The following is a 23,240-nucleotide window of genomic DNA, read 5'->3' as shown; positions in this document are numbered from 1 at the left end:
TCTTCTATCAAGATCGGGTACCTTGGTCGCATGGTTCTTTGTAACCAGATATCATGCTGAAAAGCGACAGGTAAACCAGGCATTAGATGCAGAAGAAAATCTACAAAGCGGATGCCCGCACTACCTTGCATGAGCACACAACACAATCCTGAACTGACTAATACAGCAATATGCCTCGGCTCGCCAGCCATTACCCCGAGGCATCAAGCAAATGAGCAACAGACAACTCATACGGCTAAACTTCGGGCACACCGAAGACCGACCGACACTATGCATGCAGCTTACCGGCCATGGCCCACTGCAGCTTCCAGACCACCAAAAACCGTAGTGGCGAAGCATGCCCTCATTCAAGAATCCAATTAGGAGGAACAGACTGATGCTAAGACGCTAACCCGCATCACGGAGGTGACTATACCCCGCACTTCCGCTCTAAAACAAATTGGCTAATATTGCCTCTCCATAAGGCAATTGGACAGAAGATGGGGGGCTTGATAAGAGCAAACCCCTAGACTCGAGCCAACGGGCTTTGTAAAAAGCAAATTTGGATCATATGATGGTCACTGCGGAAGACTAATTCTTCGTGTGCAGTGCATTATTAGCATACTATACCTCGGGAAGGGGAATCATGAAGGATGGCTAGAGTTTATTCTTTTGGCCTGTTACACAAATGCGCCTTTAGAGATCTCTCTTACATGACACCCCTTTCTACCATACATGAACATCCCGCACTGCGAGCAACCCTTTTAGGCCAACAACAACTAAGGACACTCCTATAAATGGAGGGCGAGAAGGTTCAAAACAAACACAAATTGACCAATAAGATAAACCACCACAGGAGGGGAATCTGCAATAGTCGATCTATATGGCACGCTACTATGATGTAGATCTGCAAGGGTCAAGATAAAGAGCATATAACTTAGTCTTCTTGCAAACAGGCTGGCGGGGTTGTGTAACACAGTAAATGACGGAAACAGCATTTGAATGATCACACTCTCTCTCCTCAAGACTGCTCTTATCATATACCAGAGATCAATCTAACAAATAGGGGCATCTCAGTCCTCATCTCGCATCTCTAGTACTATAGTTACCTTGAATAACAGTTCTACTACCACTGCATAATCGTGCATTGATCTACCACCACCACCACACAGCTGAAACACCTAAAAGCGTAGTACTACGCAGCTAGATTTAAATGCAGCAGCAAATATCCTAGTACGTAGGAAACATAGTTTCAGCACATGAAGGATGGACAAGGAATGAACCACCCATCACGTGTAGCGTGCGGGGAGAGAAAGAGGGGGTTGCAGGGACAAGTAAAAAGAAGAGCTGTGAAGTAAGTGGTTACAAAGAGGTCCATTTTAAAGCCAAGGTAGCCCCTCCTCCCCATCTATCTCTCTACTCTTTATTTCTTCTCCTGAATAAAGGCGTCACCCCTTACGTCTACCACCTGTCTTTTGTGTCACGTTTGTACAACAACATCCCACCCATCATACCCACCTGGTATATACCTTTCAATCAGAAGAATATACCCTCAACTAAATAAGCACAATGACCATCACCGAACCCACCACCTCCCTCCCCACGCACCAACGCGCCGCCATCCGCCAAGGCACCGGCCCGACCTCCACAACCACCATCTCAACTATCCCCGTCGAGAGACCCGGCCCGGGCCAAATCCTCGTGAAAATCACCTGGACGGGTCTCTGCGGCTCTGACAAGAGCCTCCTGCACGATGAATGGTCCGGTTTCGGGGTAAGTATGAAGCCCGAGGCCAAGGGGATCGCCGGCCACGAGGGGGTCGGGAGAGTAGTTGCCGTAGGCGAGGGGATGGAGAAGCGATGGAAGATCGGTGACCGAGCCGGAATTAAGTGGATTGCGAGCGTATGTGGGGAATGCGAGTTCTGTTTGACGGGGACGGATGAAGTGAATTGCATCAACCAGAAGAATAGTGGGTTTACGATGCCGGGGACGTTTCAGGAATATTGTCTTGCCGATGGACGATATGCGTCTAGGATTCCGGATGGGGTGAGTGATGAAGAGGCTGGGCCGATGATGTGTGGGGGGGTGACGGTTTATGTGGCTTGTAAGAGGTTAGTACTTCTCCTCTTGCTCTTGAGTGAGGGCTTGGTCTGATGAATGATGGTTCAGGTCGAATGTCAAGGCTGGACAGTGGATTGTCCTCCCTGGTGCTGGGGGTGGGCTTGGTCACTTGGCTATTCAATTTGCGCGGGCCATGGGCATGAGGATCATTGCTATTGATAGTGGCGAGGAGAAGCGCGAGCTGTGCCAGCGGCTTGGGGCAGAGGTGTTCATCGATTTCCAGCAGACGCCCGATGTGGCGGCAGAGGTCATGAAGGTCACCAAGTATGGTGCTCATGGCATTATTGTGACAGCGGCCACCAAGGCTGTTTATGCGGCGGCACCGGGGTATCTTCGGCCAAATGGCACGATGGTGGCTATTGGGTTGCCCAATGATCCTACGATCTTGGCTGGTGCACCGCCGCTGATGATAGCACTCAAGAAACTGAACATCGTGGGATCCATAACTGGTACTTTGCAAGACACCCAGGAGGCGCTGGAGTTTACTGCAAGAGGCATTGTTCATGTGAGTATTGTTGTAAACCTGGTATGACGTGGATTGTGCTGACGGGTAATAGCCTGTTCTAACCAAGGGCAAATTGGAAGACTTGGACTCATGGGTCGATAAGATGGCCAAGGGCCAGCTGGCTGGTCGTACTGTCCTTCAAGTGAGCAGTGATAACTGAGTCCAGCATCAAGGTATCAGTTGCCTGGAACACTTGATCCACGAACTTTTTGGTAGGTTTGTGTACTGCAGAACAAAGCAAGAAACGTGGTCATTCCTGTTCATGTGAGGTCTCGAACTTAGGGTCCATTGCTCCCTAAAAACATCAAAGAAACTGTATATGCCAAAACAATATTCCAAAACAGCCAATGCTTTTCATTCAGATAACTGCCGTATATGCAAACAAACACCTAAAATTATACAGTCGTGTTAAAGCGGTCCTCCTCGTCACCAGCCTTCGAATACGTCTCGCGCGTGTCCATTTGTTCCTGCTCATCCTCGCCCAGCTGCAGGTTCTCACGCTTGATCACCTCTTCCTCCGTCTCGACTGGAGCCGTAGCTGGAGTCTCCTCTCCGTTGACAGCCTCAGTGGCAGGAGTAATCGGCGTCGACGACTGGGCAGCTCGCTTTTGTGTTGTGTTCACCAGGGGAGTGTCATCGTTGAACAGACGCTGAAGCATGGCGCGACGGTCCTCCTTGGGAAGCATGAGGTTGACGGAGTGCAGGGAACGCCAAAGAGGCAGGGTCATCCGCTCACTAGTATTTTGTTGGCTTGTCTGCAGCAACTTATGATAGTCTGGAAGATGTCACTTACTGGAAAGTCTCGTCGGCATCCGGCTTGATGTGCAGGATACTGCAGCCCATGGGGATGTCCCTGACCCGCTCGCCGATCTCTCCAAGCTCCGTCCAGCTATCACCGTCGACCTTGGGGAACATCTCCACGAGAAGTCTGTGAAGAGTCTCCTTCTTGGTCAAGGTGACGGCTCTAGCAGGGCCCAACCAGGGGTTGAGAATCCTCAGTCCGTCAGTCTGGATGCGCCAGCGGCAGACCTCAGGACGCTGCACATCTTGGCGCACGAACATCTTGACACCGCAGTGCACAAACTTCATGCCTTGCTTCTCGTTCGCGGTCAAGATGTCGCGGGCCAGAGAGCTGGTGTAGTAGATGGTGCGAGCCGGGATTGCCTCCGCGTTGCGCACCATGAAGCGGTCCCGAGGGAAACGCTCAGAGATCTCGTAGAACTTGTAGATCGGGTCGAGCTCTTCCTGGTTGGGATCCAGATACTTGAAGGGCTCCTCAATAGGCTGGCCGTTTTTGCGCTTCTGAGGGGCAGCTTGCGGCTGGGCCTCTGCGGGGGCGGGCTTCGCGGACTCAGCAGGAGCAGGAGTCGCGTCAGAGGTCTCGACAGTATCGGACTCGACCACGGCCGCAGGGGCATGAACAGGGCGGTCACCCAAGACAACTTCGGAGCCGTCCTCGAGTTTCGTCCTCTTCGCCGGAAGCTCGTCTTCCAGGCTGTCTGCATCCCTCTTGGCGGGGGAGATCTGGTCAGTAGCAGAGTAGGGGATCTGGTGGGTAGCCTGCGCAACGGATGCGTTCTTTTCGGCTTCCTTCTCAGCCTCCTGGTCAGGAGCAACCAAGTCGTCCAGCGCGCTGATCTTTTCCAGAGGCTGGCCGTCTCCATTCTTCTGCTTGAAGTCGAGCTCTTCCGTCAGGGCAGCAATGGAAGCCTTGGGGATGACCTTGGAGGAATCCTCAGGCTTGGCACGGATTTCAGACACCTTCTCCAAAACGGTAATGAAGAAACCGCCAGTGTCTTGCATGTGGGGGTAGATACGGATACACCTGTCGAGGGGCAGATCCTCCGTAGGGGGGAACATGCCCTCAGCAACCCGGCCAAGGCCACTGATACCCTCGCGCTCCTTGCGCTCTTCGACCTCCTTCCAGCTGTTGTACATGCGACCCTCACGGTCCATGACCTTCCATGTCTTCAAGCCAGAGGCTCTCTTCAGTCCTGGAAGCTCATTGCTGCAGTCGAGAATGCGGACATTGGCCGAGCCGCAGCGCTCCAAAGCGCTAGCAATGACGGCTTCGTTCTCGATGGGGTTCATACTGCAAGTGGAGTAGACCACACGGCCACCGACCTTCAACATCTGCAGAGCGCGGACAAGGATCCGGACCTGAGTGGCGTACAATCCCAGAGCGTTGTTGTAGTTCCAGTCCTTCCAGACACCCCAGTTCTTTCTCGCCGTTCCGTCACCGGTGCAAGGCACATCAGCCAGGATGCGGTCAAACTTGAGGTATTTGTTCTTGACGGGCTTTCCTTCGGGAGCGGGCTCCGGAGGCAACTTGATCGAGGGGAACATCGTGGCGTCGTGGTTCGTCACGATCAAGTTGGGCGAGCTCAGTCGCTTCATCTGGTGGATCAACATGTGGGCGCGCTTGTAGTCGGCGTCGTTGGCGATGAGCAAGCCGGTGGTTCGGCCATCGTCACCCAGACCTTCCGGTCCCATAGGTTCGGCGGAAGCGGTACCCTCAGCCACCTTCGCGGTCACTTGTTGCATAGATTCCTCCTCGCCGGCGTGGATCATCTCCATGAGCTGTGCGGACTTGCTACCAGGGGCAGCACACATATCCAGAACGGTCATGCCAGGCTTGACATCAAGCAGAAGAGGGGGGATCATGCTGACTACCTCCTGTCTGCTGATGTTGCCGACCTCGGTCTCGGCGACGAGAAATTTCTGGAACGAAGCGAAGGGGGCGAAGCGCCGAACGACCTGCTTGGGGGTGGTCATGGACCAGGCGAGTTGGTCGGGGTACCAGGGAACGGGACGGGGAGGCTCGACATCTTTGCCCTCGTATTTGATCGAAGTGATTTCGGGAATGTAGAAGTTCTTGAGCTTTTCCTGGACGGCTAGCGCATGGCTTGAAGCGAACGTCAGTTGCATTGACTCGAACGATATCGCAGGAGCTGCTATAGTCCAGCGCAAGGATAAATAACGTACCCACGAGACCCGGTGAAGCGGAAGCTGTTAGGAAGATCCCTCCTGATGGCCTCCCAGAAAGCCTCCCTCTCCTCCTCGGGGATAAATCCCTGCTCGTTGTAGTAGCTTTCGAACTTGGCGTTTTCCCTGGCGACTTGCTGCCAGTTTTGACGTTCGCGACCGCCGCCGCCCTGCCGAGATAATGAAGTTAGTCCCCACCCACGATGGAAAGCAAATGCAAAAATTGACGAGATAATTATAATCTCCCGGACATGCAGATTGTCTTACATACCTTCTTTCCACGCTTACCCATGATGATCAAGATTAATTGCGATGCGAAAGAACCAGACGAGCTTCCGCAATTTCTCCGCTGCAGAAATCAATCCATCGCCAATCGCGCCTCCAATCCGCCCGCCATTATGTAAGCCCGTCCCGCCATGGAACATCCTCGGGCCGGTACACTAACCGGATGTAGTTAGCCGTCATTCATTCGGATGGATTCACCAGTTGGTGATCGCTCTTGCAACGAGTAGCCCGACCACACACGAGGTTGTCTTCGGGGAAATGACCAGCTGCATAGAATCGATGTCAATGTGCTCAGGAAATGATGAACTCCGAATATATACATATCTACGATCATTCCTAGGGTTAGGCTATAACCACCGAACTGGACGGAATATGTAGCTGGAGCAGTGTCTGTGTAGTACTCTAGGAGCACAGCAGGATAGAACCAATTTCAAGCGCAACTTAGGCCAACCAGGCTCACTTCGTTATGCTCCGAAGATCCTTGGCCTTATCAAATGCTGTCGGCCAGATAATGAGTGCAGGTAGCCCTTGCATTGATTGGCGTCAATATTTCCTATGCCAGCAAAGCAATCACCGCCTCTGATGCGGGCGTGCCTCTTAAGCGGTCATTGTCCGGAGAGCTCAAATCCGTGGGACTCAATGTCATCTAAATGTGCAATTATATCGGGGAAAGAAAATGGATACAGAGTTATCGGACTACTCAACATTTTCCGAGGAAACCACCGAGCAAGAAGATGACATTATATACTACCCGGAAGGAGGTCTCCAGGCATGGCTGGTGGTCTTCGGCGCATGGTGCGCTATGGTCCCAGCCTTGGGCTTGATGAACACTGCGGGGACACTCCATATCTGGACCAGCACCCATCAGCTCAGAGACTACCCCGAGTCAACCTATGGCTGGATTTATGGTGCATATGGATTCTTCCTTTACTTTGCCGGAGCCCAAAGTGGTGCGTTTTTCAGCGTCAAGCTTTGAGTATGACGGACTGATCACCTTATTGACTGTTATAGGGCCAATCTTGGATACATGGGGCCCAACCTACATCATTCTTCCAGGGTCCATCGGCATGGTAGTATCGCTGGTATGCTTCAGTGTTAGTAAAGGTAAGCTTTCGGAGAGAATAGCAGCAGCATCGCAACTGACTATGTGTAGAATACTATCAGATCTTTCTGTCTTTCAGTGTCTTGGGAGGAATATCGGCTAGTGCTCTGTTTACTCCGGCTGTTGCAGCAATCGGCCATTGGTTCAACGTCCGTCGAGCATTTGTCACTGGACTTGCTTGCACAGCAGGTGGACTCGGAGGTGTGATCTTCCCTGCAATCATTTACTTCAATGCGCCAAAGATTGGATTCGGCTGGTCGATCCGAATCATCGCCCTCTTGAGTCTGGTTCTTTGTGCTATCGCGTGTCTTCTGATCAGGACCCGGCTACCCCTCGGTAAAGAAACCGGGGGCAGTGCGCTAGCAGATTTCAAGGCATTGAAAGATCCCAAGTACGCCGTCACCACAGCCGCGATATTTCTTGCTGACTTTGCCGTGTTCGTACCAAACACATACCTTTCTTCATATGCAGTCCACGTCGGGTTGAGCAACACAGTTTCATACTTACTGCTTGTCTTCCTGAACATCGGACTGATCCCTGGCCGTCTGTTACCGGGCCTAGCTGCTGATCGCTTAGGGAGGTTCAACATGATGGTTGTTACCTCCCTCGTGTGCTCAATATTGACCCTGGCATTGTGGTACAAGTCTGGAAGTAGCTTGGGCGCAATTGTCTGTTATGCCGTACTGTTTGGCTTCTGGAGCGGAGCTGCCATGAGTCTGTCCCCGGTCTGTATCTCACAGATCTGTGCAACCGAGGACTACGGAGCGCGGACGGGCACAACGTATACCATCGCCAGTCTCGGCTTACTCACGGGGATTCCGATCGCCGGCGCAATCATCCAGCGCGATCATGGGCAGTACGGCGGGCTCATCATCTTCGCGGGTGTGCTGTATCTCGCGGCAGCAGCAGTGTTTGCCGTAGCTCGGGGGATTTGCAGGGGTTGGTCGTTGAAGACCCGGTTCTGACCAGGGCTCTTCGCTCGGAGAAGAGCTTAGCCAGTCTCAGCCATCCCGGGCCTGCCCCGTGCGTGGCTTAGCAGGGCTGAGTTGAAGCACCACTGCAATAAGCAGCGTGGTATACATGAGAACAGATAGTGCGGAGTTCAAGCAACAGCCTGTCTTGCCGTTATTTGCTTTTGTTGACAGGTGGAAGGTTCCGTATAACCGAAGCAAAATCATCCTTCTGGGTGACAGTGTGTCCAAGGAGCAGACCAGCCCGTTAGTTCCCTAACTAGTGCCTAGCATCCCTGTCGAGCTCAGCTCCGCGAACTCAGCGGTCTGGCCGTTGAGCCTCCATAACAGTATCAATAGCAGTCACAATCCGCCAAAGAATTCACTCTGGCCTGATCAGCCGCACAATCAAACTACCTAGTCCGTCGTTAGTGTTTTAGACCAAGGAATGGGAGCACCAATACCTACTAGTCACCATCATCCCAGCCCAGCAAGTAGAAGCCGCAGCTGAACATAATTTAACTAACGGAATTGGCCAAGCAATGCACCCTATGCCATTGAGGCAGTGGCTGAAAATGAAACCATTTCAACCCGAAAAGCACGGGCTCTAGAAAAGCTTAGATTGCATTGTTAGTGTCGTGTATTGTTGCTAAGTTTGTTCACATGGATAGACGGACCCTATCTATCTAGGCACACTAGGCAGAACCGACGCCCAAAAACCGCGGTCAATCAGTCAACCCGCGAGCGAGCCCTGATCGCGATCCACGCCCGTGTTTTCCCTCCCGCGATGCCCCTAAACACGATCTCGTTACCTAAACATCCACCCTTCAACCTTCATGTCTCAACCTTCAATACGAACTGCCATCTCTTCTTTCGGAATTAATCACCGCGCATCCTCATATAATACTCTTGTCCACCTTAAGACCAAGAAACCAAGAAAACCTAAAACAACCCCCCACCCCTTCACCATTCTGACTGCTGCCAGCCCTCGCTTACGCCCTGACAACAACCCTGACAGACACCCATGTTTGAGGTTCCTGTTGGCCCCCAAACCGAAGGGCCGAAACCAGCTATCTAGATAGGTAGAGATAAACAGCCACTACTTAACTCGTCAAAACTAATTCCTTGGCCCGATCCTAATTCATCTACCCAAATCAGCAGCAGCCAGCGAACGGCCCCTTAGATTCCTGCCCTTACGCCAACCAACACTAATGCAAGGCTGTGTTCGTGTGTGGAGTCTGTCCTGGGGCTGATTCTCGTTTTGTCTCTTTGTTCGATGTGTGACTTTTTCGTTTATTTTTCTCTAGTCACTGTCAGTGCCGTGCGATTTGCATCGCCCCCATGCAAGATCGGGCGTAATTGTAACCAGAGACAGAAGTTATTTAGTTACAGGGGGGGCATGGTGGGTTGGACAAGAGTTATAAGACCCGAGGAGGTATGCTTTGCTGACGGGGAGTCAGTATCACTTTCTTTTATTTTCTACTATTTATTTAAACATACTCGATTCCTTTGATTCTATACATACATTCGTTCAACTGTTTCTTTTCTCTTTCCTACTTATCTACATCACCCGTGAGATACCCAGCATATAAAACACCTTCTCGCTCACCACACCATATACCCAATTACCTCCATCACCACATCCAAACAAAGTAATAAATCAAAATGGGCGAAGGTCAAGAATGGTCCTCCGGTTTCTGGGACTGCTGCTCCCCCTGCGGCACCTGTACGTCCTCCCATCCTCTATCCCCCAATCCCCCCAAACACCACAAAACACACACACACATACACCCAGCTAACCAAATATACACAAACGAACAGGCTTCCTCGGCTGCTGCTGTCCCTGCTGCCTGCACGGCCGTACCAGCTCTCGTCTCGAAGACCCCACCCTGAAAGATGATAGCATGATGAACGGTGGTGTACGTTCACCTACCTAATCATCCCACCAAACCCAGGTCTCCTCCATTTCATACTAACAATGCAATGCAGTGCTGCCTCTACTTCCTCCTCAGCTACTGCGGCTTCCACTTTATCCCTTTGATGATGAAGCGTGGCCAAATCCGAGAGAAATTCGGCCTAGAAGGGTCCGGATGCGGGGATTGTATGCGGGCGTGCTGCTGCCCGTGCTGCACGCTCATGCAGCATGAGAAGGAGTTGGAGAGTCGGGCGGCGTTGTTGGAGGGCGGTGCTGGTGCGCAGCAGGGGTATAAGGCTCCTGGGGGCATGCAGTATGCTTAAATCTCAACTTAGGAATAATTTTTGGGTGATTTTGTGTTTGTGTCGTCGAAGGCATTGGGATTTTGGATCATAGTTTTTTTTGTTCCGTCCGGGATGGGTGTTTGTTGGTGTTTTGCTGTTTGATTATATTTCTCTTGGGGTGAAAATACACGAGAGGTGAACTGATAAACTGACTGGTGTTGTTCTTCTACGGTGTAACGGTGCAAAACTGAAACTAAACAAATACATTTTGATATAGCGACAGTTGTGTACTGTACATGACACGCTCCTTCGGGCACGACCACCGCTTCTATCTATTAGAAAATCACCAAAACAAGAAAACACGGGCCATAAATCTTCTTCTCCTTCTTCTCTCACTCGCACTCTCTCAATCCACATTCATGAGCTCTCCCTTTTTACAGAGAGTTGCGGCTCATGTCCGCACGGATACGGTTGTAGTCGAGGACGGCCTCGATGCTGCCGACAGCGCTCATGGCAATGTCCTGATCCCACAGCTTGCGGGAGGCGAAGTCCATGACATCCTTCTCGGTGATCTGGCTGATCGTGCGCTCGATGTCCTCGGGGCTGAGGCGGCGGCCGGTGGTGATGATCTGGCGACCAATGTCTTCGGCAACGGCGGTGGTGCCGTCGAGGGAGAGGAGGATGGAGGCCTTCAGCTGAGCCTTGGCGCGCTCAACCTCAGCGGAGGTGACGTTGTAGCTCAGGCGAGACCATTCACGGAGGGTGAAGTGGATGAGGTCCTCGAGGCGGGTGACGTTCTCGGAGGTCAGGTAGATACCCCACAGACTGTATACCAATTAATTAGCGAAAATCTTTGAAAACAAACAGCATATAACCTACCCAGTGTCGCTGTAGCTGGTGGAGAAACTCATGAAGCTGTTGGCAAGGCCGTGGTACTCAACGAAAGAGCTGAGCTTGCTGCCAAGGTAGGAGGAGTTACCCATGGCACGGTCCCAGTTACCGACGATGGCCTGGGTGACGAGAGCGGTGAAGTAGTCATCGTCCTTCCAGCTGACACCCTCGACGGCAAGGGCAATGTGGGCAGTGGGGAGGGTGTCGTCACGGATTCTGACCTCGGAACCGATGAACTCGGGGATACGCTTCTGCTCGGCGGTGAGGGCCAGGGCAGCAGAGGTCGGGGGCTTGCTGGGGAGGCCACCGAAGTGCTCCTCAGCGAGTCTCACGAGCTGCTCGTGGGGGATACCACCGGCACCAACGAGGACCATGCGGTCAGCAGTGTAGTTGGTCTTGATGTAGTCGACCAGGTTGTCACGGGAGATGGTCTGGATGTTCTGCTTGGGGCCGAGGATGGTGCGACCGAGGGGCTGGTTCTGGAAAGCAGTGGCGTGAAGGTGGTCGAAAACAACCTCCTCGAGCTGCTTGTCGACCTCCTCCTGCTCACGGAGGATGACGTCGCGCTCACGCTCGATGGCAGTGGGCTCCAGCTTGGAGTTCTGAAGGATATCGGCGAGGATGTCGACGGCCTTGGGGACATCGTTGTTGAAGGACTTGGCGTAGTAGACGGTGTTCTCGCGCTGTATTCATGCGGCGTTAGTTGCGATCCAAGGGAATTGATTCTTCCATGTTTCCGGGCCGTACCGATGTGTAGGCGTTCAGGTGAGCGCCCATGTTCTCGATCTCGAGCTCCAATTGGTGCTGGGAACGCTTGTTGGTGCCCTAGTTGATGTCAGCAATCGCATTTCCAGGCCACCAATTTGCAAGTTTTATATACCTTGAAAGCAAGGTGCTCCAGGAAGTGCGCGGTTCCGTTGGTCTTGTCAGTCTCTGCCCGGCTACCGGCATCGATCCACACGCCAACAGTGGAGGTCTGAGCCCATGGAGAGTACTCAGTAGCGATCTGAGGCAAGTCAGTGAGTTCCTTGAGCCATTGAGATAACCCATTCGGCGTACCGTGAAACCGTTGGAGAGAGTGGTGGACTGGGTGGTGGAAGGCAAGGTGACCGGGGAAGCGAAGCCACGCTTGACGGGCTGGATGGCCTTCAGGGCGGCCTTGCTCCGGAGAGCCTGGTTAAGGTTGAACGCTAGGCGCCGAGAAGCCATTGTGTGAAGATGGAGGTGGGTTGGGGGGAAGGAGGGAGGAATGAGGAAGGGTGCAACAAGACGGTCAGGTCAGCCCTGGAGATGCGAGGTTGAAGTTCGGGAGTCAAATTGTTCGCCCATCCGCCAGCCAATCACATGACCCGCTTTTCCAAACCACCGCATTCGCTCCGACTGTTCCCTAGCTTCTTTTGCTTAGACAGTTGTTGCTACGAGCACGGTCTGGAGACCGCCATTCAATAGTGTACAACATCATTTAAAGCCAGACAGGATCTATACTCATCAAAAAACATCAACAATCAAAAACCAATCTCCTACTTTGATCCTCCTCACCATAATTACTACATATCACATGACTCCACTATACCCAAAGCAGTTAACCTCCATACAATGAGTCCCAATAGCATATTAATCAATCACTTCCATTACTACCATCATCACCACTGAATACAACCTACTCACTCCCCAAACTCTTCGCATACATCTCCACATTCTCCCTCATCGACACATCCCCCACAAACCCCAACTCCAACGCCCTCTTGGTATCAAAATTGGGCGTCCACGTCTGCACAATCCGATCAATATCCGCATCATACCTCTCCTCCACCAACTCTCTCCTCTCCTTCCCCCCAATACTCTCCAACGCCTCCAACATCTCCGCAATACTAACCTTTGACCCAGGCAAGTTGACCGATCTCGAATCCCCAAACTTTTCCGCAGGAATCTCCCTCGCCTTAACCAAATTCCTCACCACCGTCGCCGGCGAACAAATCCACATCTCCGTCTCCTTAGCAACCGGCAGCACCGCAGGCCGACCATTAAACGGCTCCCGAATAATATCACTCGCGAAGCTACTCGCCGCCTGTGTCGGCTTTCCCGCCCTCACAGTAACAGTGGGGAGACGGACGGCACGACCGTCCAGGAACCCGCGACGGGAGTAATCATTCAACAGCGTCTCGATGATGAGTTTCTGAGATCCGTACGACGAGGACGGCACGGCGGGGAAGTTGCTCTCGTTAATGATATATCCTGGCGGTGCGAGGCCATATACTGCTAGACTGGAGGTGAAGACGACTTTGACGCCGGGTGTGACGGTGCGGAGGCGGTCGAGGATGTAGCGGGTTGCGTCGAGGTTGACGCGCATGCCTAATTCGAAATTCGCTTCAGATCCGCTGGACATGATACCGTGGAGGAGGTAGATGGTGTCGTAGCGGTTGGTGGAGGTGATGAGGCTGTCGACTACGCTTGGGTTCGTGAGGTCTGCTTCGATGCATTGTGCGCGGGAGGCATATTGGGCTGCGCTCTTAGGGACTGTAGGGAGAACGACGTCCGTGAGTGTTACTGTCGATGATGGGAGGGTGGTGAGGAGGGCTGCGGCGAGTTCTTGTCCAACGTAGCCGCTGGCTCCGGTGATGAGTATAGACATGTTGTAGTCGTAGCTGTAGTTCTCGCTGTAAATTGATGTGTGTTGGGAGTTGCCAGATATGCGGATTGCTGCAGACTGGCTTTTTTGGGTAAGTGATAGTGATGTCGCATTATATGACTTCTTATATAGTAAAGGCAGTCAGCCTGCTGCGGGGTTGAGCGGAGACTTCAGAACCGCTACTGCGAATGCAGTCATTCAATTGCCTCATCTCCAATCCAAAGTCGCTCACTCATCTTGAAATCGCTCAAAATGAAGCCTCTCATTAGTCCAGCGTCATGGATCCACGCAGCAAGTCCGATTAGTGGAATTTATTGAGGCATTTCGGTCTGTTCTCCGCTGAACGGTCCGAGTGCCGAGATGTGGGCAGAAAGCGGATGGCCGGGGAAAGTCCGAGATGGATCAACGTACGATGGGCTATGGGTGTTGTCTAGTAATACTACACGTTGTATTACACAAAATAAGGGTGAATCATTGACCAGCTTAATTAGCAGCTAAACTCTTGAACGACCAGAAACCGTAAACCTCGAAATTTTCTGACTCAAGAAGTACATCTAAGAAACCTGGACATGAGGACACACAAGGAAAAAATTCGAGAAAAATTGCAACAGATCACGGAACACTCGACGCCGTAAAAAGGGGAAGCATAATTATGACATGAGAGAGACAAAAGAGCAAAAACCACCGGATTCTTTTTGTTTCTTAAATTCATGCAGAGCGCTTGTAGATACCAGACACTATACAGTGGTCACGTTCGAAAGGCTCCAGGGTCAGCTGCTCCCTGGGCTTGATCCTCTCCTCTCTCATCTTCTGGACTTCACGAGCGAACACAACCTCGGGCTTGGCGGTACTGTCGATACAGTTGGCCTTGACGGAGACAATGACACCACCGCCCTCCTTGAGGAACATGTGGGCGTTCAGGCCGACAATACGGGCCTGGTCGGGCTGGGCAACATCGGCGAAGATGACATCGACCATGGGGACGAGCATGCGGTAGCGGAGAGGGTGTCTGGCGTCCTCGACAATGGGGATAACGTTGGTGCGGTGGGTAGCCATGCCGATCAAGTCACGACCGGAACGGTGGGAGAACTCAACGGCGTAGACGTTACCAGTAGGTCCGACGATATCGGCAACGTGACTGACGGAGGTACCGCTGGCGGAACCGAGATACAGGACCTTAGAGCCAGGGCGCATGTAGATGTCATCCAGACCACCCAGGATACCGGCAGCCAACTTGGAACGGAAGGGGTTCCAGACACGGTATTCGGTCTTGGTGACAGTGCCATCCTCCTCAGCGGGGGACTCGACAGAAATGCGCTTCTCACCGTAGACGGCCTCTCCGGGAGTAAGGTTCTTGGTGACGAGCAAATCTTCCTTGCCACCACGGGCGACGAAGACACCAGCGTGACGGTGGGGTTCCTATGCGAATTCCTGTTAGATTCCATCCAATTTCTTTCTTCTCGATTGGATAATCAGGGAACACCTACAATGATGACCTTAGCACCACCTTTAGCACCCTTAGCACCGCCGCGACCACCGCCGCGAGGACCACCACGGCCACGGGGGGCACCACGACCACCGCGGGGAGCACCACGGCCACCACCGCCACGGCCACGACCACCGGCACCAAGACCGCCTATAGAACGTGAAAAGATTAGCGACACGCTCCTTTTTCCCTTAAAGGGAGAACCGCAGATCCGGCACGCGATTCGAGTCGACCATCTGAAAACCTGATATGCTCTTGGAGAAGACAAAACTTTTCCATCGCAACATGCAAGATCAAACTGATTCGACGACAGCAATGCGAACAGATCACATCGACCCGCATGCCTTCCACGTTTCTCCCAAGATGAAATCAATCGATGGTGAACAAACCTCTACCACCACGGCCACCACCACCTCCACGAGGAGCACCACGGCCACCGCCACGTCCACCACGAGGGCCACCGAATGCCATTGTGATATATGTGATTTAAATCGGAAAAATGTCGATAAAGACGTTAAGTCAAAATGCTGTCAGTCCAGAAAAGTTATCGGACTGATGCTTCGATTCTTCGGTTGCGGTATAACCGGAGAATAGGAAAAAGAAAAATTGGCAAGGAAGGCCCGTTCGGGAGAAGGAAAATCCGAAATTTTCGAGTCTCGAGGACCTTGAAGAGAAGCTTTTGCAGAAAAAATGCACCCGCACTGGTGTTCAGTGTTCGGTCGAGGCCGTGCTGTTCGTCGTTGTTGCGGTCGAGATTTTTCAGACGGAGCCTTGGATTCTTTCGAAATTCAGTCGGCACTAGGCCCCGTTGGGTGCTAGCGCGGCTTGCTGCTGTGGGCACTGAAGGCACGTGACTGCGCTGGATAGCGAGGTCACCTGACGCTGGCCAGCCCTGCCAATCGGAAAGCGCATCGCTCTTCTCTGACAACTCGGCGCTTAAGACTGACCCTCAACAGTTGCAGAATTGACAGCTACGCTACCTAATGGGCCAGGATTACGCGCTACTGATTACTCTAACATGATGTATAGTGTACCTGTCATGAAAAATTCCTTCAGTTCTATCTATTTACAGTGCAACTGCTCTGTACCCCACCCTCCATCATGCCCCATAGAAATAATAGTTGGCCGCATACTGCACAGTAAACACCGACTGCATTCCCTGACAGGTCTTCGGGGCTGAACCGGCAACCGTGTCTACTCGATAGACCGCTTCATACTCACCGACGGTACCGTTGATAGTGGTCAGGTACAGCCATTGGACAGCCCCATTGCTACCCTGAATAGCACTCGACGGAGCATCGATCGAGTCTTGTTTCTTCGTGATCGCAATCCCATACTGCCGAGACGCCAGAGTATCCAGGTTAAAAACTGGTGTGGTCGTACCTCTAAAGAAATGATGACCCAAGAGTTCAAGGTTTGCCGGCGGGAGAGGTTCCTCCTCGTTACTGGGCAACTGTTCCTTGTACACTATACCTGGGAGTAACGACAACATGTCTGGGTAATTGGCCGCGATGCAGGTTGCATTGTAAAGACGCGCCACTGCACCTATGGCTTGGGGTGTTGAGCTCGAGGTCGAAGTGGCACAGGTGTAGTTCTAAGGAGAGGGCTTGTCAGTTTGAACGGTTCTCCCCCTGCATTGTTTGTGTGACAGTAGGCGGGTCAGTTTCTGCTTACCTGGGTGCCACGGCCCACAGCCACATAAATTGGGCTCATTCCGGACGGTGAGGGCAGGCTGGACGCGTATGACGGGAGGGAGATTTTGGATGTGTCGCATGAGTTGACGCTCTTGATGAGCTCTTCTCCCGTGCTCTCGATGTACTTGCTCACTTTTCCGAGGTAGGTGGCTAAATCTGACGAGTAGTCGTATACGTCGTTTAGGAGAGTCGGTGCTGCCACGGAGCCTGCTGTCAGGCAGCCCACGAGGAAGAGGTTTGCACGCATTCCGGATGCTTGGTACAAACGTGATATTCTATTTCGAAGAGGGTGGCAGGATCAAAATAGCATACACTATATGCGAGGATAGATTGAAGTTTAAGGATGGAGAAGTTGAGCGGAGGGAGGTTCTAATGCTGACGGGTATCTCTGAAGATGATTAGCAATCGTGAAGAGTTGAAGGAGATGAAAGAAAGAGATGATCTCTCTCCCCTGAGATGAACTAACTATTGGATGGCTGGGACCTGAAGAAAAGAAGAGAAGGATGCATCCAGCTGGACGAAGGGCTATATAAGAATTATTTCGAACAGACCGACAGCCACAAGAAGAAGGCTTGCATGTGCAATCAAACGCAGTACCACACCGGCCTCTCGAAACCCATAATGTTGTATCTATAAACAGCCTCGACTCACAGCAAGCCTGAAGGCGCCCACAGCACGCACAAGCAATGCGAATCTCCCATTGGTGCAAGAATGGGCGCCAGGCATGAATCCTTCACGCCTCCAAAAGTGCCGAAAGTAACAGTATACGAGGGTGGGCCACGCGAAACACGGTCGTCTATCCTGGCGACTATTTCTGCAGAAGATAGAGTCGTTGGCGCGCCATGATTGGTATATCGAACGATCGAAGCCTTTTTGACTAACCCTGTCTAGTGACAAGGTTTCATTGGCGCCGACTGTTTAAAAAATGTCCGATCGCCTTTCACCGGCTATTAATAGAGCAGCCCTAATATCTCACCGTGAGGGGTCGGCGCTTAGCTTACTAGAAGCTTGCCAATGCCGGTTAGCCTGCAGATTCCCGTCCACACTCCCCCATGAACAACTTGACGACTACTAATCTATCTATCCTACCCCCCCACGGTGTGTGTATCCACAGTATGATTTGGCAAATCGGCGATCGCTGTAGGGGCTGGTTATTTTTGGAAGATCCTTTCACAGCAGGGACTATCTGGGCTTATTATAAGAGAGGCCTGTGCTCGACGCTTAGCTACGCTTCTAGTGTAGGGCAACGGCTGTTATCTTGGACTTGACCATTGTTGAAGTTGAACTGAGGTTTATTATTGCCAATGCTAATTAATATGTGATGCAATGTGCTTGATCAGTGTTGTTCCTGAATCGAAGCAGGTACTCATCAAAATTGACGTACTAGACACCCTCGTGGAGGTACCAACTGCACCCCCCATACAGCACATGCCAGACGCAGGATGGCCCATCCCCTTTCTGAGATAGTAAGTTCAATCCTGCCGACAGGGATTGTAGATTAAGCGGCATAAAAATAGGAACGGTAGACTCTATACCGGCTAAGTAAGGTTACTAGTCGCAATCTCGAAGCATCTCACGTCACAAGCTCTCTATTCTGAGTCTCATGGAAGCTACTGCCGATCCTAATTCCCTCCCAACAACCAATTATGACATCAGGGCGTGCAGAGATAACCAAGCTTCTGAGAAAGCACAGTGATACTCGTTCTTGTAAGCTCCACCGGAAGGCCAACCCCACAGCTTGTTGATGCCTGGGAATCCCCTCTCCATCAAAAGCAATTCTGCCCTACCACAGATGAGTTGTCCTGACCAAATATTCTTCTAGGCACCTACTAACCCGTAAATCAAAACAGAGTCTGTGTTGATAGTACGTCTATACCCACAATGGCCATCCTTGACCCGAATGCAACCCTCTTATCATGTATAGGACGGGCTCTCAGACACCATCAGCGGCATATTCCGCTTTCTCTAAGTAGCTTCTCCAAATAGCGGAGTCAGTCTCACTTCTGCAGCCATTGCACGACTAGTTCTGACTTCCGGTGTGATACCCTCAAGCCTGCAACACACTTGTCACCGTCTCCGCGACGGATCATCAGCTCCTCGAGTCATTTGAACCATCCCCGAAACCGTGAATGTCCTCGCTTCCCTGCTAACCCCCACGTGTCATGCGCTATTTCTCGGGGATAACTCCTCTTGTGACTTCGCGTGCATACATAGTGTGGTTTTCTGGATCCATGGCTCGGAGAGCTTTCGGTCTTCGGCCTTGCCGTCTACGTGAAGAGGACCTTGGCTATCATGGGTGATTTTTTTGCATTTTGTGGAGTATCAGCTCCGTCTGTCCGTGTCTGATTAGGGATTGATGTATCTACGTTACTATTTATGTAGTTTAATGATGTCACCAATGTCTACGAAGTGGAAGATGTCGATGCTTACTCGGATAGAGCGGGTTAAAGGCTTTTGAAGGTGGTACTGGCAGTGGCACATGTGTTCTGATGAGATAGAGAGACATGCGAGTAGATGAAACCTTGTGTCCATTGCAAAGAACACGGTAGCCCACTAATCCGCCACTTCCAGACACACCCATGCGTAGAGAAAGACACATTAGTGATTCAATAATATTATCCTTTTGTAGGAGCCAAGAAAAGAATTGGAACCGGACTCCATGCGGATGTGACGGAAGCTCTCAACTTTTGCCCCTTTCCTTCAGTCTCGAGTGAGTAGTTGATCCGCTCGAGGTCTATGGGTGGAAGGTCACACGCGGTTTGCTGAACCACTGGGGCTATTTTGTGCGCTTCAGGAAGTTCTTAATCTGGAGGAAAGCCCACAAATCGTTATAATTCTCTTTTACTTGTTTGCTATGCCGTTTCTGTTGCCGTACCCGTGTAGACTACTTGTTCAAATCCCTGAACTTTGCATTTGTCAAGGACTTATCCGGTGTCATTCTTCCAGTCATCACAGGTGATAAGTCCAAATACTCCCGCAATGTTGTCCGGGGATCTCGGACCACATGTGGCCGATATGAGCCCATTGTCAGGTTCTTAGCGCTTTCCCAATTATATACAAAGCTTTTGCAATTGGCATATTTTGTCCTTGAAACGGGTAGAGCATCTATCCCGAAAAATGGTGGTACTTTGCTGGAAGAAACTTCCATTAGCGGAGCACATAAAAAAATAATTTATTTGTAAGATGCCTTTTTCGAATTACCATCACAAGGTGGCTCTCGAGTCATAAAGCTGTCGTGATTATAATTAAGCGGCTACTAAACAACGGGTGGGCGTCCCTTCAAAGGACTGCTCACAAATTCAATGTACCTGTGAATCGACATTATTATTCAATGTTTTCGCTTGTTATAAAAGCTGTAACGTGTCAGGTAGAACTCAGCCAGGTACATGTGAATAATCGGCATATCCCAGCACGGCCCATGTGCAGTCATTTTGATAATCGATGTTCGATTATAGTAACCGGAAGACCGACGTCTCCAACGGCATATCAATCCTACTAGCAAATGACACCTTTCAACAGCAATCAGACTATGAAGTATTGCCAAGTGTATTCCGAAAGTGTCGTCAACATTTTCGCTTCCCCAAAATTATCTTGTCATCAAGAACACCTCATAGGGACTTTGGAGATATTCATGTGTATATGCATGAGCTTAATGTCGGAACTTTTCCGTGAGGACTGAGGTTATCGGTTCGGTTTCTGCACACTCAGGCATCATTTGTCTCGTTAGATCTCAGTTGTTTCTTTCAAGAAGGAACCTGAGAATTATCTAGGCCATCCGAGAGCCAAATCTCGATTTGGCAGGTTAGGGCTAAAGGGTGAGGCCTTCCTTCCAGGTGTCCTGCTGTAATAATAAACATTCCTCAACACTTCCTTGACCCTACCACATTCCCTGCTATTGTCTATCACGAATACGACCTTCTTTTCCATTATCTTCATAGCTTATTATTACTGACTCTTTCGTCATCTATCCAGAACGTCATTGTCTCCTCAACGGACGGTCCAAGCCCAAATCTGCTCGAGATGGCAGGCGAATGGTTTCGACGAGCGCCTGCCCGGGAGAACATTGAGGCAAATGATTGCGAGGAAGCAGGACAAGTTCACACCGGAGATGAGAGCATTGGGGGTGAGTCACCCGATATCTCCCATGTGAAGCAGCAGGCTAAAGCCATATCAAGCATCTAGAACGGAGTTTTGTGAAAGCGACAAGTCATTGCCATTATCGGAGTCTACTTCTGGGCTAAGAAGACGATACCGCATCGTAACGGACTTGAGCAACAGACTTATAGAAGCTAGACCCAGGGTTGTCTTTCGGGCACACTGCGTTGTGCCTGGGTTCAAAAACGCCCTTCCGCTCTTAGACAGCAAGGCGCCTGATTTCAATCACGTCTATGGTCTCATACACTTTTTGAAACATGGCGAACCTGCTTGGACTTCTGATGGTTTTGAACATGAAATGAGCAAGGTGATATCTGCATATTATCGCTGTGCCAAAGAGGGGCGGAGTAAAGGCTCATGGGTGATGGACTATGTCCGACCGCTCTTAGACTTAGCTATCGATGATCTGCCCTTGGATTCGTGGAGCGTGTAAGCCACCGTGCACAAGTCGCAGCAAGAATTTGGAAGCTAACAAACTCGGTTGCAGGCAAGCGGAGCCTGTGAGGGACAAGTATCTGCCTGTTCATAGTGCGAGAGGCATGTTCAATCATGACCTTGACTTAGTCGTTGGTCTACCGAAAGAGCCTTGGAAAGAATGTTATAGGCTCGCCGGGATAGATATCCCTGATCGAGAGATGAGTCACATCGAGGATGCGCACACAGGGAAAAGACTACTTGGCCTCGGTGTTAAAGTCAAAGGACTTGATGGTACTAGTGCTGAAGCTCGAGTACAATTGGGAGTATGGATGGCTGGTCTAATGTCTTGGGCTCATGATTCTTATCGACATGTCTGTCCGGGTATTCCCCCTCCACCTGTTATCGGATGCACAGTGGTGGGGCCAATCTGGAAGTTCTACATAATATATGCGATGGGTTGTTCTTCTGGGGCGTTAAAAGATGTGGTACGCTGATTCATAGGTTTATTGCTTTGTATTCATCTTTGAACTGACATCTGCAGTATGTCTGGGGTCCCATTCCCGAGCTCCAGGGGGATGCCACAAGCCGAAAATGCATGGTTGAACTTGTCATCACCTTGAACCGTGTCATGCAGTATATCCGCAGGGATTATGCGCCGCTAATGTTTGGTCGCCTTAACTTGAATCTCTGACGAGCCGAGTCTCACGCTGGTTCCGTTTCCTGTCCCTTCATAGCGGAATTTGCCACGGCCATGTTGACTAGAGTCTGGATATCTCTTTTAGCTAGGTAATTTACATCGTATTACTCACTCAGAATCTGAACGGTTGCTTCTCTCTAGATATTCGGAGCAAGACTGACTGTCTTGGGACAAGGTACAAGAAGTGATTAATGGTCGGGGGTGGCCTAATCCATATCAACACCACCTTACTTAAACTACTTATAGAGCGTTCCATCCTCCCAGGAATCATTGAGGCATTGCAGCATTATCCTCCTAATCCTTTTGATCTTCACCTCAACACTATTCTTGCATATCTTAGCGCTCCGGCGCTAACTTCCGCATTTGGTAGTACTTTGCGAGATGCATAACCAGAGGATTTTATGGTGTGTTAGTCAGCTTGCTTAATTTGCATATCTAATCATTGCGATGTGTAGTATGTTGCAGTCTACCTAATTTCTTGTTACGAGAGAAGCATTTGGTAATTGGGTGGTTCTACATTCTATCTGGGTTCTATCGTGATGTGGTATGATATGGTAGATAGCCGGTAGAGCTAGTATAAATGGAAAGACCATTGTTTCATTGCCGCATTGTATGTATCCCACGAGTCTACATACATATATTGAAGTATTCTGATATAGAGAGGGCTAGTCTCACGCCACAGACGTCTCAGCCGAAGCCGTTTTATGAAGCGGAAAGTTCCTAGGGTCACTGTCCTTGTTGTAAGTATGGGCGGATTTCCACCGGCGACGTAGGAGCGTAAATACAATCAAGGAGATAATTGCAATCCCGGCGACGGCAGAGCCGACACCAATGCCTGCGATAGCGCCTTTGCTGAGTCCAGAGCTGCCGGAACTAGAGCTAGTGGATGTCGCAGCTGAGGTGGAACTGCTTGTGGTTGTGCTGGATGCGCAGATAGATCCACGCCATTGGTGGAAGGTGCCATCTTGGCCGGCACAGTCCCTGGGTTTCGTTAGACTTGGATGGTAATGGTTCGGTAGGGGGGGAGGGGTACGGACGAGAAGATGCAGTCCTGGGTTTGGGTGGCGAAGGAATCCGAGTCACAATAACAGGCTGTGTTGTTGCTGGGTGTTGGGGTTAGCTTTTGTGGGTTGCGAAGGGGGGGG

General features: G+C 51.1%; 10 protein-coding genes across 10 annotated transcripts in view; 4 read left to right on the top strand and 6 right to left on the bottom strand.

Moving 5' to 3' along the window:
- Positions 1 to 1,425: 1,425 nt before the first annotated feature.
- BO87DRAFT_323475 (zinc-dependent alcohol dehydrogenase) lies at positions 1,426 to 2,887 on the top strand. The gene is made up of 3 exons (XM_025620033.1): positions 1,426 to 2,090; positions 2,149 to 2,605; positions 2,658 to 2,887. The coding sequence occupies exons 1-3, from the start codon at positions 1,549 to 1,551 to the stop codon at positions 2,763 to 2,765; spliced, it is 1,107 nt and encodes a 368-aa protein (XP_025485132.1). The 5' UTR covers positions 1,426 to 1,548; the 3' UTR covers positions 2,766 to 2,887.
- Positions 2,872 to 5,934, bottom strand: BO87DRAFT_371831 (tRNA (cytosine-C5-)-methyltransferase). Its single transcript, XM_025622134.1, has 4 exons — positions 5,862 to 5,934; positions 5,591 to 5,760; positions 3,399 to 5,510; positions 2,872 to 3,340 (listed from the first exon to the last, which is right to left on the bottom strand). Exons 1-4 carry the CDS (start codon positions 5,880 to 5,882, stop codon positions 3,001 to 3,003), a joined length of 2,643 nt encoding a protein of 880 aa, XP_025485131.1. The 5' UTR covers positions 5,883 to 5,934; the 3' UTR covers positions 2,872 to 3,000.
- Positions 5,903 to 8,102, top strand: BO87DRAFT_402672 (monocarboxylate transporter; the record flags this gene model as incomplete). The annotated part of the gene is made up of 5 exons (XM_025625701.1): positions 5,903 to 6,025; positions 6,103 to 6,162; positions 6,591 to 6,825; positions 6,887 to 6,979; positions 7,029 to 8,102. 5 exons carry the CDS (start codon positions 5,903 to 5,905, stop codon positions 7,940 to 7,942), a joined length of 1,425 nt encoding a protein of 474 aa, XP_025485130.1. The 3' UTR covers positions 7,943 to 8,102.
- Positions 8,103 to 9,592: 1,490 nt separating this feature from the next.
- Positions 9,593 to 10,165, top strand: BO87DRAFT_420767 (PLAC8 family protein; the record flags this gene model as incomplete). The annotated part of the gene is made up of 3 exons (XM_025627022.1): positions 9,593 to 9,653; positions 9,749 to 9,846; positions 9,917 to 10,165. 3 exons carry the CDS (start codon positions 9,593 to 9,595, stop codon positions 10,163 to 10,165), a joined length of 408 nt encoding a protein of 135 aa, XP_025485129.1.
- A 163-nt stretch (positions 10,166 to 10,328) lies between these two features.
- On the bottom strand, positions 10,329 to 12,302 carry BO87DRAFT_371828 (mitochondrial processing peptidase). The gene is given in 6 exon segments (XM_025622133.1): positions 10,329 to 10,951; positions 11,006 to 11,700; positions 11,765 to 11,842; positions 11,898 to 12,023; positions 12,058 to 12,060; positions 12,077 to 12,302. The coding sequence occupies 6 exon segments, from the start codon at positions 12,224 to 12,226 to the stop codon at positions 10,561 to 10,563; spliced, it is 1,443 nt and encodes a 480-aa protein (XP_025485128.1). The 5' UTR covers positions 12,227 to 12,302; the 3' UTR covers positions 10,329 to 10,560.
- A 234-nt stretch (positions 12,303 to 12,536) lies between these two features.
- On the bottom strand, positions 12,537 to 13,793 carry BO87DRAFT_371827 (SDR family oxidoreductase). The gene has a single exon (XM_025622132.1). The coding sequence runs from the start codon at positions 13,647 to 13,649 to the stop codon at positions 12,678 to 12,680; it is 972 nt and encodes a 323-aa protein (XP_025485127.1). The 5' UTR covers positions 13,650 to 13,793; the 3' UTR covers positions 12,537 to 12,677.
- Positions 13,794 to 14,113: 320 nt separating this feature from the next.
- Positions 14,114 to 15,893, bottom strand: BO87DRAFT_371825 (rRNA 2'-O-methyltransferase fibrillarin family protein). Its single transcript, XM_025622131.1, has 3 exons — positions 15,522 to 15,893; positions 15,134 to 15,282; positions 14,114 to 15,065 (listed from the first exon to the last, which is right to left on the bottom strand). The coding sequence occupies exons 1-3, from the start codon at positions 15,601 to 15,603 to the stop codon at positions 14,355 to 14,357; spliced, it is 942 nt and encodes a 313-aa protein (XP_025485126.1). The 5' UTR covers positions 15,604 to 15,893; the 3' UTR covers positions 14,114 to 14,354.
- A 338-nt stretch (positions 15,894 to 16,231) lies between these two features.
- BO87DRAFT_420763 (uncharacterized protein) lies at positions 16,232 to 17,073 on the bottom strand (the record flags this gene model as incomplete). The annotated part of the gene is made up of 2 exons (XM_025627021.1): positions 16,232 to 16,726; positions 16,807 to 17,073. 2 exons carry the CDS (start codon positions 17,071 to 17,073, stop codon positions 16,232 to 16,234), a joined length of 762 nt encoding a protein of 253 aa, XP_025485125.1.
- A 3,773-nt stretch (positions 17,074 to 20,846) lies between these two features.
- On the top strand, positions 20,847 to 22,089 carry BO87DRAFT_296444 (uncharacterized protein; the record flags this gene model as incomplete). Its single annotated transcript, XM_025618988.1, has 4 exons — positions 20,847 to 20,949; positions 21,002 to 21,410; positions 21,469 to 21,481; positions 21,940 to 22,089. The coding sequence occupies 4 exons, from the start codon at positions 20,847 to 20,849 to the stop codon at positions 22,087 to 22,089; spliced, it is 675 nt and encodes a 224-aa protein (XP_025485124.1).
- A 677-nt stretch (positions 22,090 to 22,766) lies between these two features.
- Positions 22,767 to 23,240, bottom strand: part of BO87DRAFT_411630 (uncharacterized protein) — a gene marked incomplete at both ends in the record, with an annotated part of 1,117 nt that continues 643 nt past the window's right edge. Inside the window, one exon of the mRNA XM_025626449.1 lies at positions 22,767 to 23,091. Within this exon, the coding sequence (XP_025485123.1) occupies positions 22,767 to 23,091 (325 nt within the window). The remainder of the gene's footprint in view (positions 23,092 to 23,240) is intronic.

Source organism: Aspergillus neoniger, assembly GCF_003184625.1.
Source record: "Aspergillus neoniger CBS 115656 unplaced genomic scaffold BO87scaffold_1, whole genome shotgun sequence".
Classification (NCBI taxonomy): domain Eukaryota; kingdom Fungi; phylum Ascomycota; class Eurotiomycetes; order Eurotiales; family Aspergillaceae; genus Aspergillus; species Aspergillus neoniger.
Note: the sequence above shows the minus strand (reverse complement) of the source record. Positions and strands in the feature narration are given on the sequence as shown.

Coding starts and splice junctions, on each gene's coding strand:
- BO87DRAFT_371828 (XM_025622133.1), bottom strand. CDS start 12,226: ATGGCTTCTCGGCGCCTAGCGTTCAACCTTAACCAGGCTCTCCGGAGC. Junction 11,701..11,764: donor ACCTGAACGCCTACACATCG/GTACGGCCCGGA, acceptor GCATGAATACAG/CGCGAGAACACCGTCTACTA. Junction 10,952..11,005: donor ACCAGCTACAGCGACACTGG/GTAGGTTATATG, acceptor ATTGGTATACAG/TCTGTGGGGTATCTACCTGA.
- BO87DRAFT_371831 (XM_025622134.1), bottom strand. CDS start 5,882: ATGGGTAAGCGTGGAAAGAAG. Junction 5,761..5,861: donor TGGGTAAGCGTGGAAAGAAG/GTATGTAAGACA, acceptor TTATCTCGGCAG/GGCGGCGGCGGTCGCGAACG. Junction 3,341..3,398: donor GATGCCGACGAGACTTTCCA/GTAAGTGACATC, acceptor ACAAAATACTAG/TGAGCGGATGACCCTGCCTC.
- BO87DRAFT_371825 (XM_025622131.1), bottom strand. CDS start 15,603: ATGGCATTCGGTGGCCCTCGTGGTGGACGTGGCGGTGGCCGTGGTGCT. Junction 15,283..15,521: donor TGGTGGCCGTGGTGGTAGAG/GTTTGTTCACCA, acceptor CACGTTCTATAG/GCGGTCTTGGTGCCGGTGGT. Junction 15,066..15,133: donor GTGGTGCTAAGGTCATCATT/GTAGGTGTTCCC, acceptor GAATTCGCATAG/GAACCCCACCGTCACGCTGG.
- BO87DRAFT_323475 (XM_025620033.1), top strand. CDS start 1,549: ATGACCATCACCGAACCCACCACCTCCCTCCCCACGCACCAACGCGCC. Junction 2,091..2,148: donor GTTTATGTGGCTTGTAAGAG/GTTAGTACTTCT, acceptor ATGATGGTTCAG/GTCGAATGTCAAGGCTGGAC. Junction 2,606..2,657: donor CTGCAAGAGGCATTGTTCAT/GTGAGTATTGTT, acceptor GACGGGTAATAG/CCTGTTCTAACCAAGGGCAA.
- BO87DRAFT_371827 (XM_025622132.1), bottom strand. CDS start 13,649: ATGTCTATACTCATCACCGGAGCCAGCGGCTACGTTGGACAAGAACTC.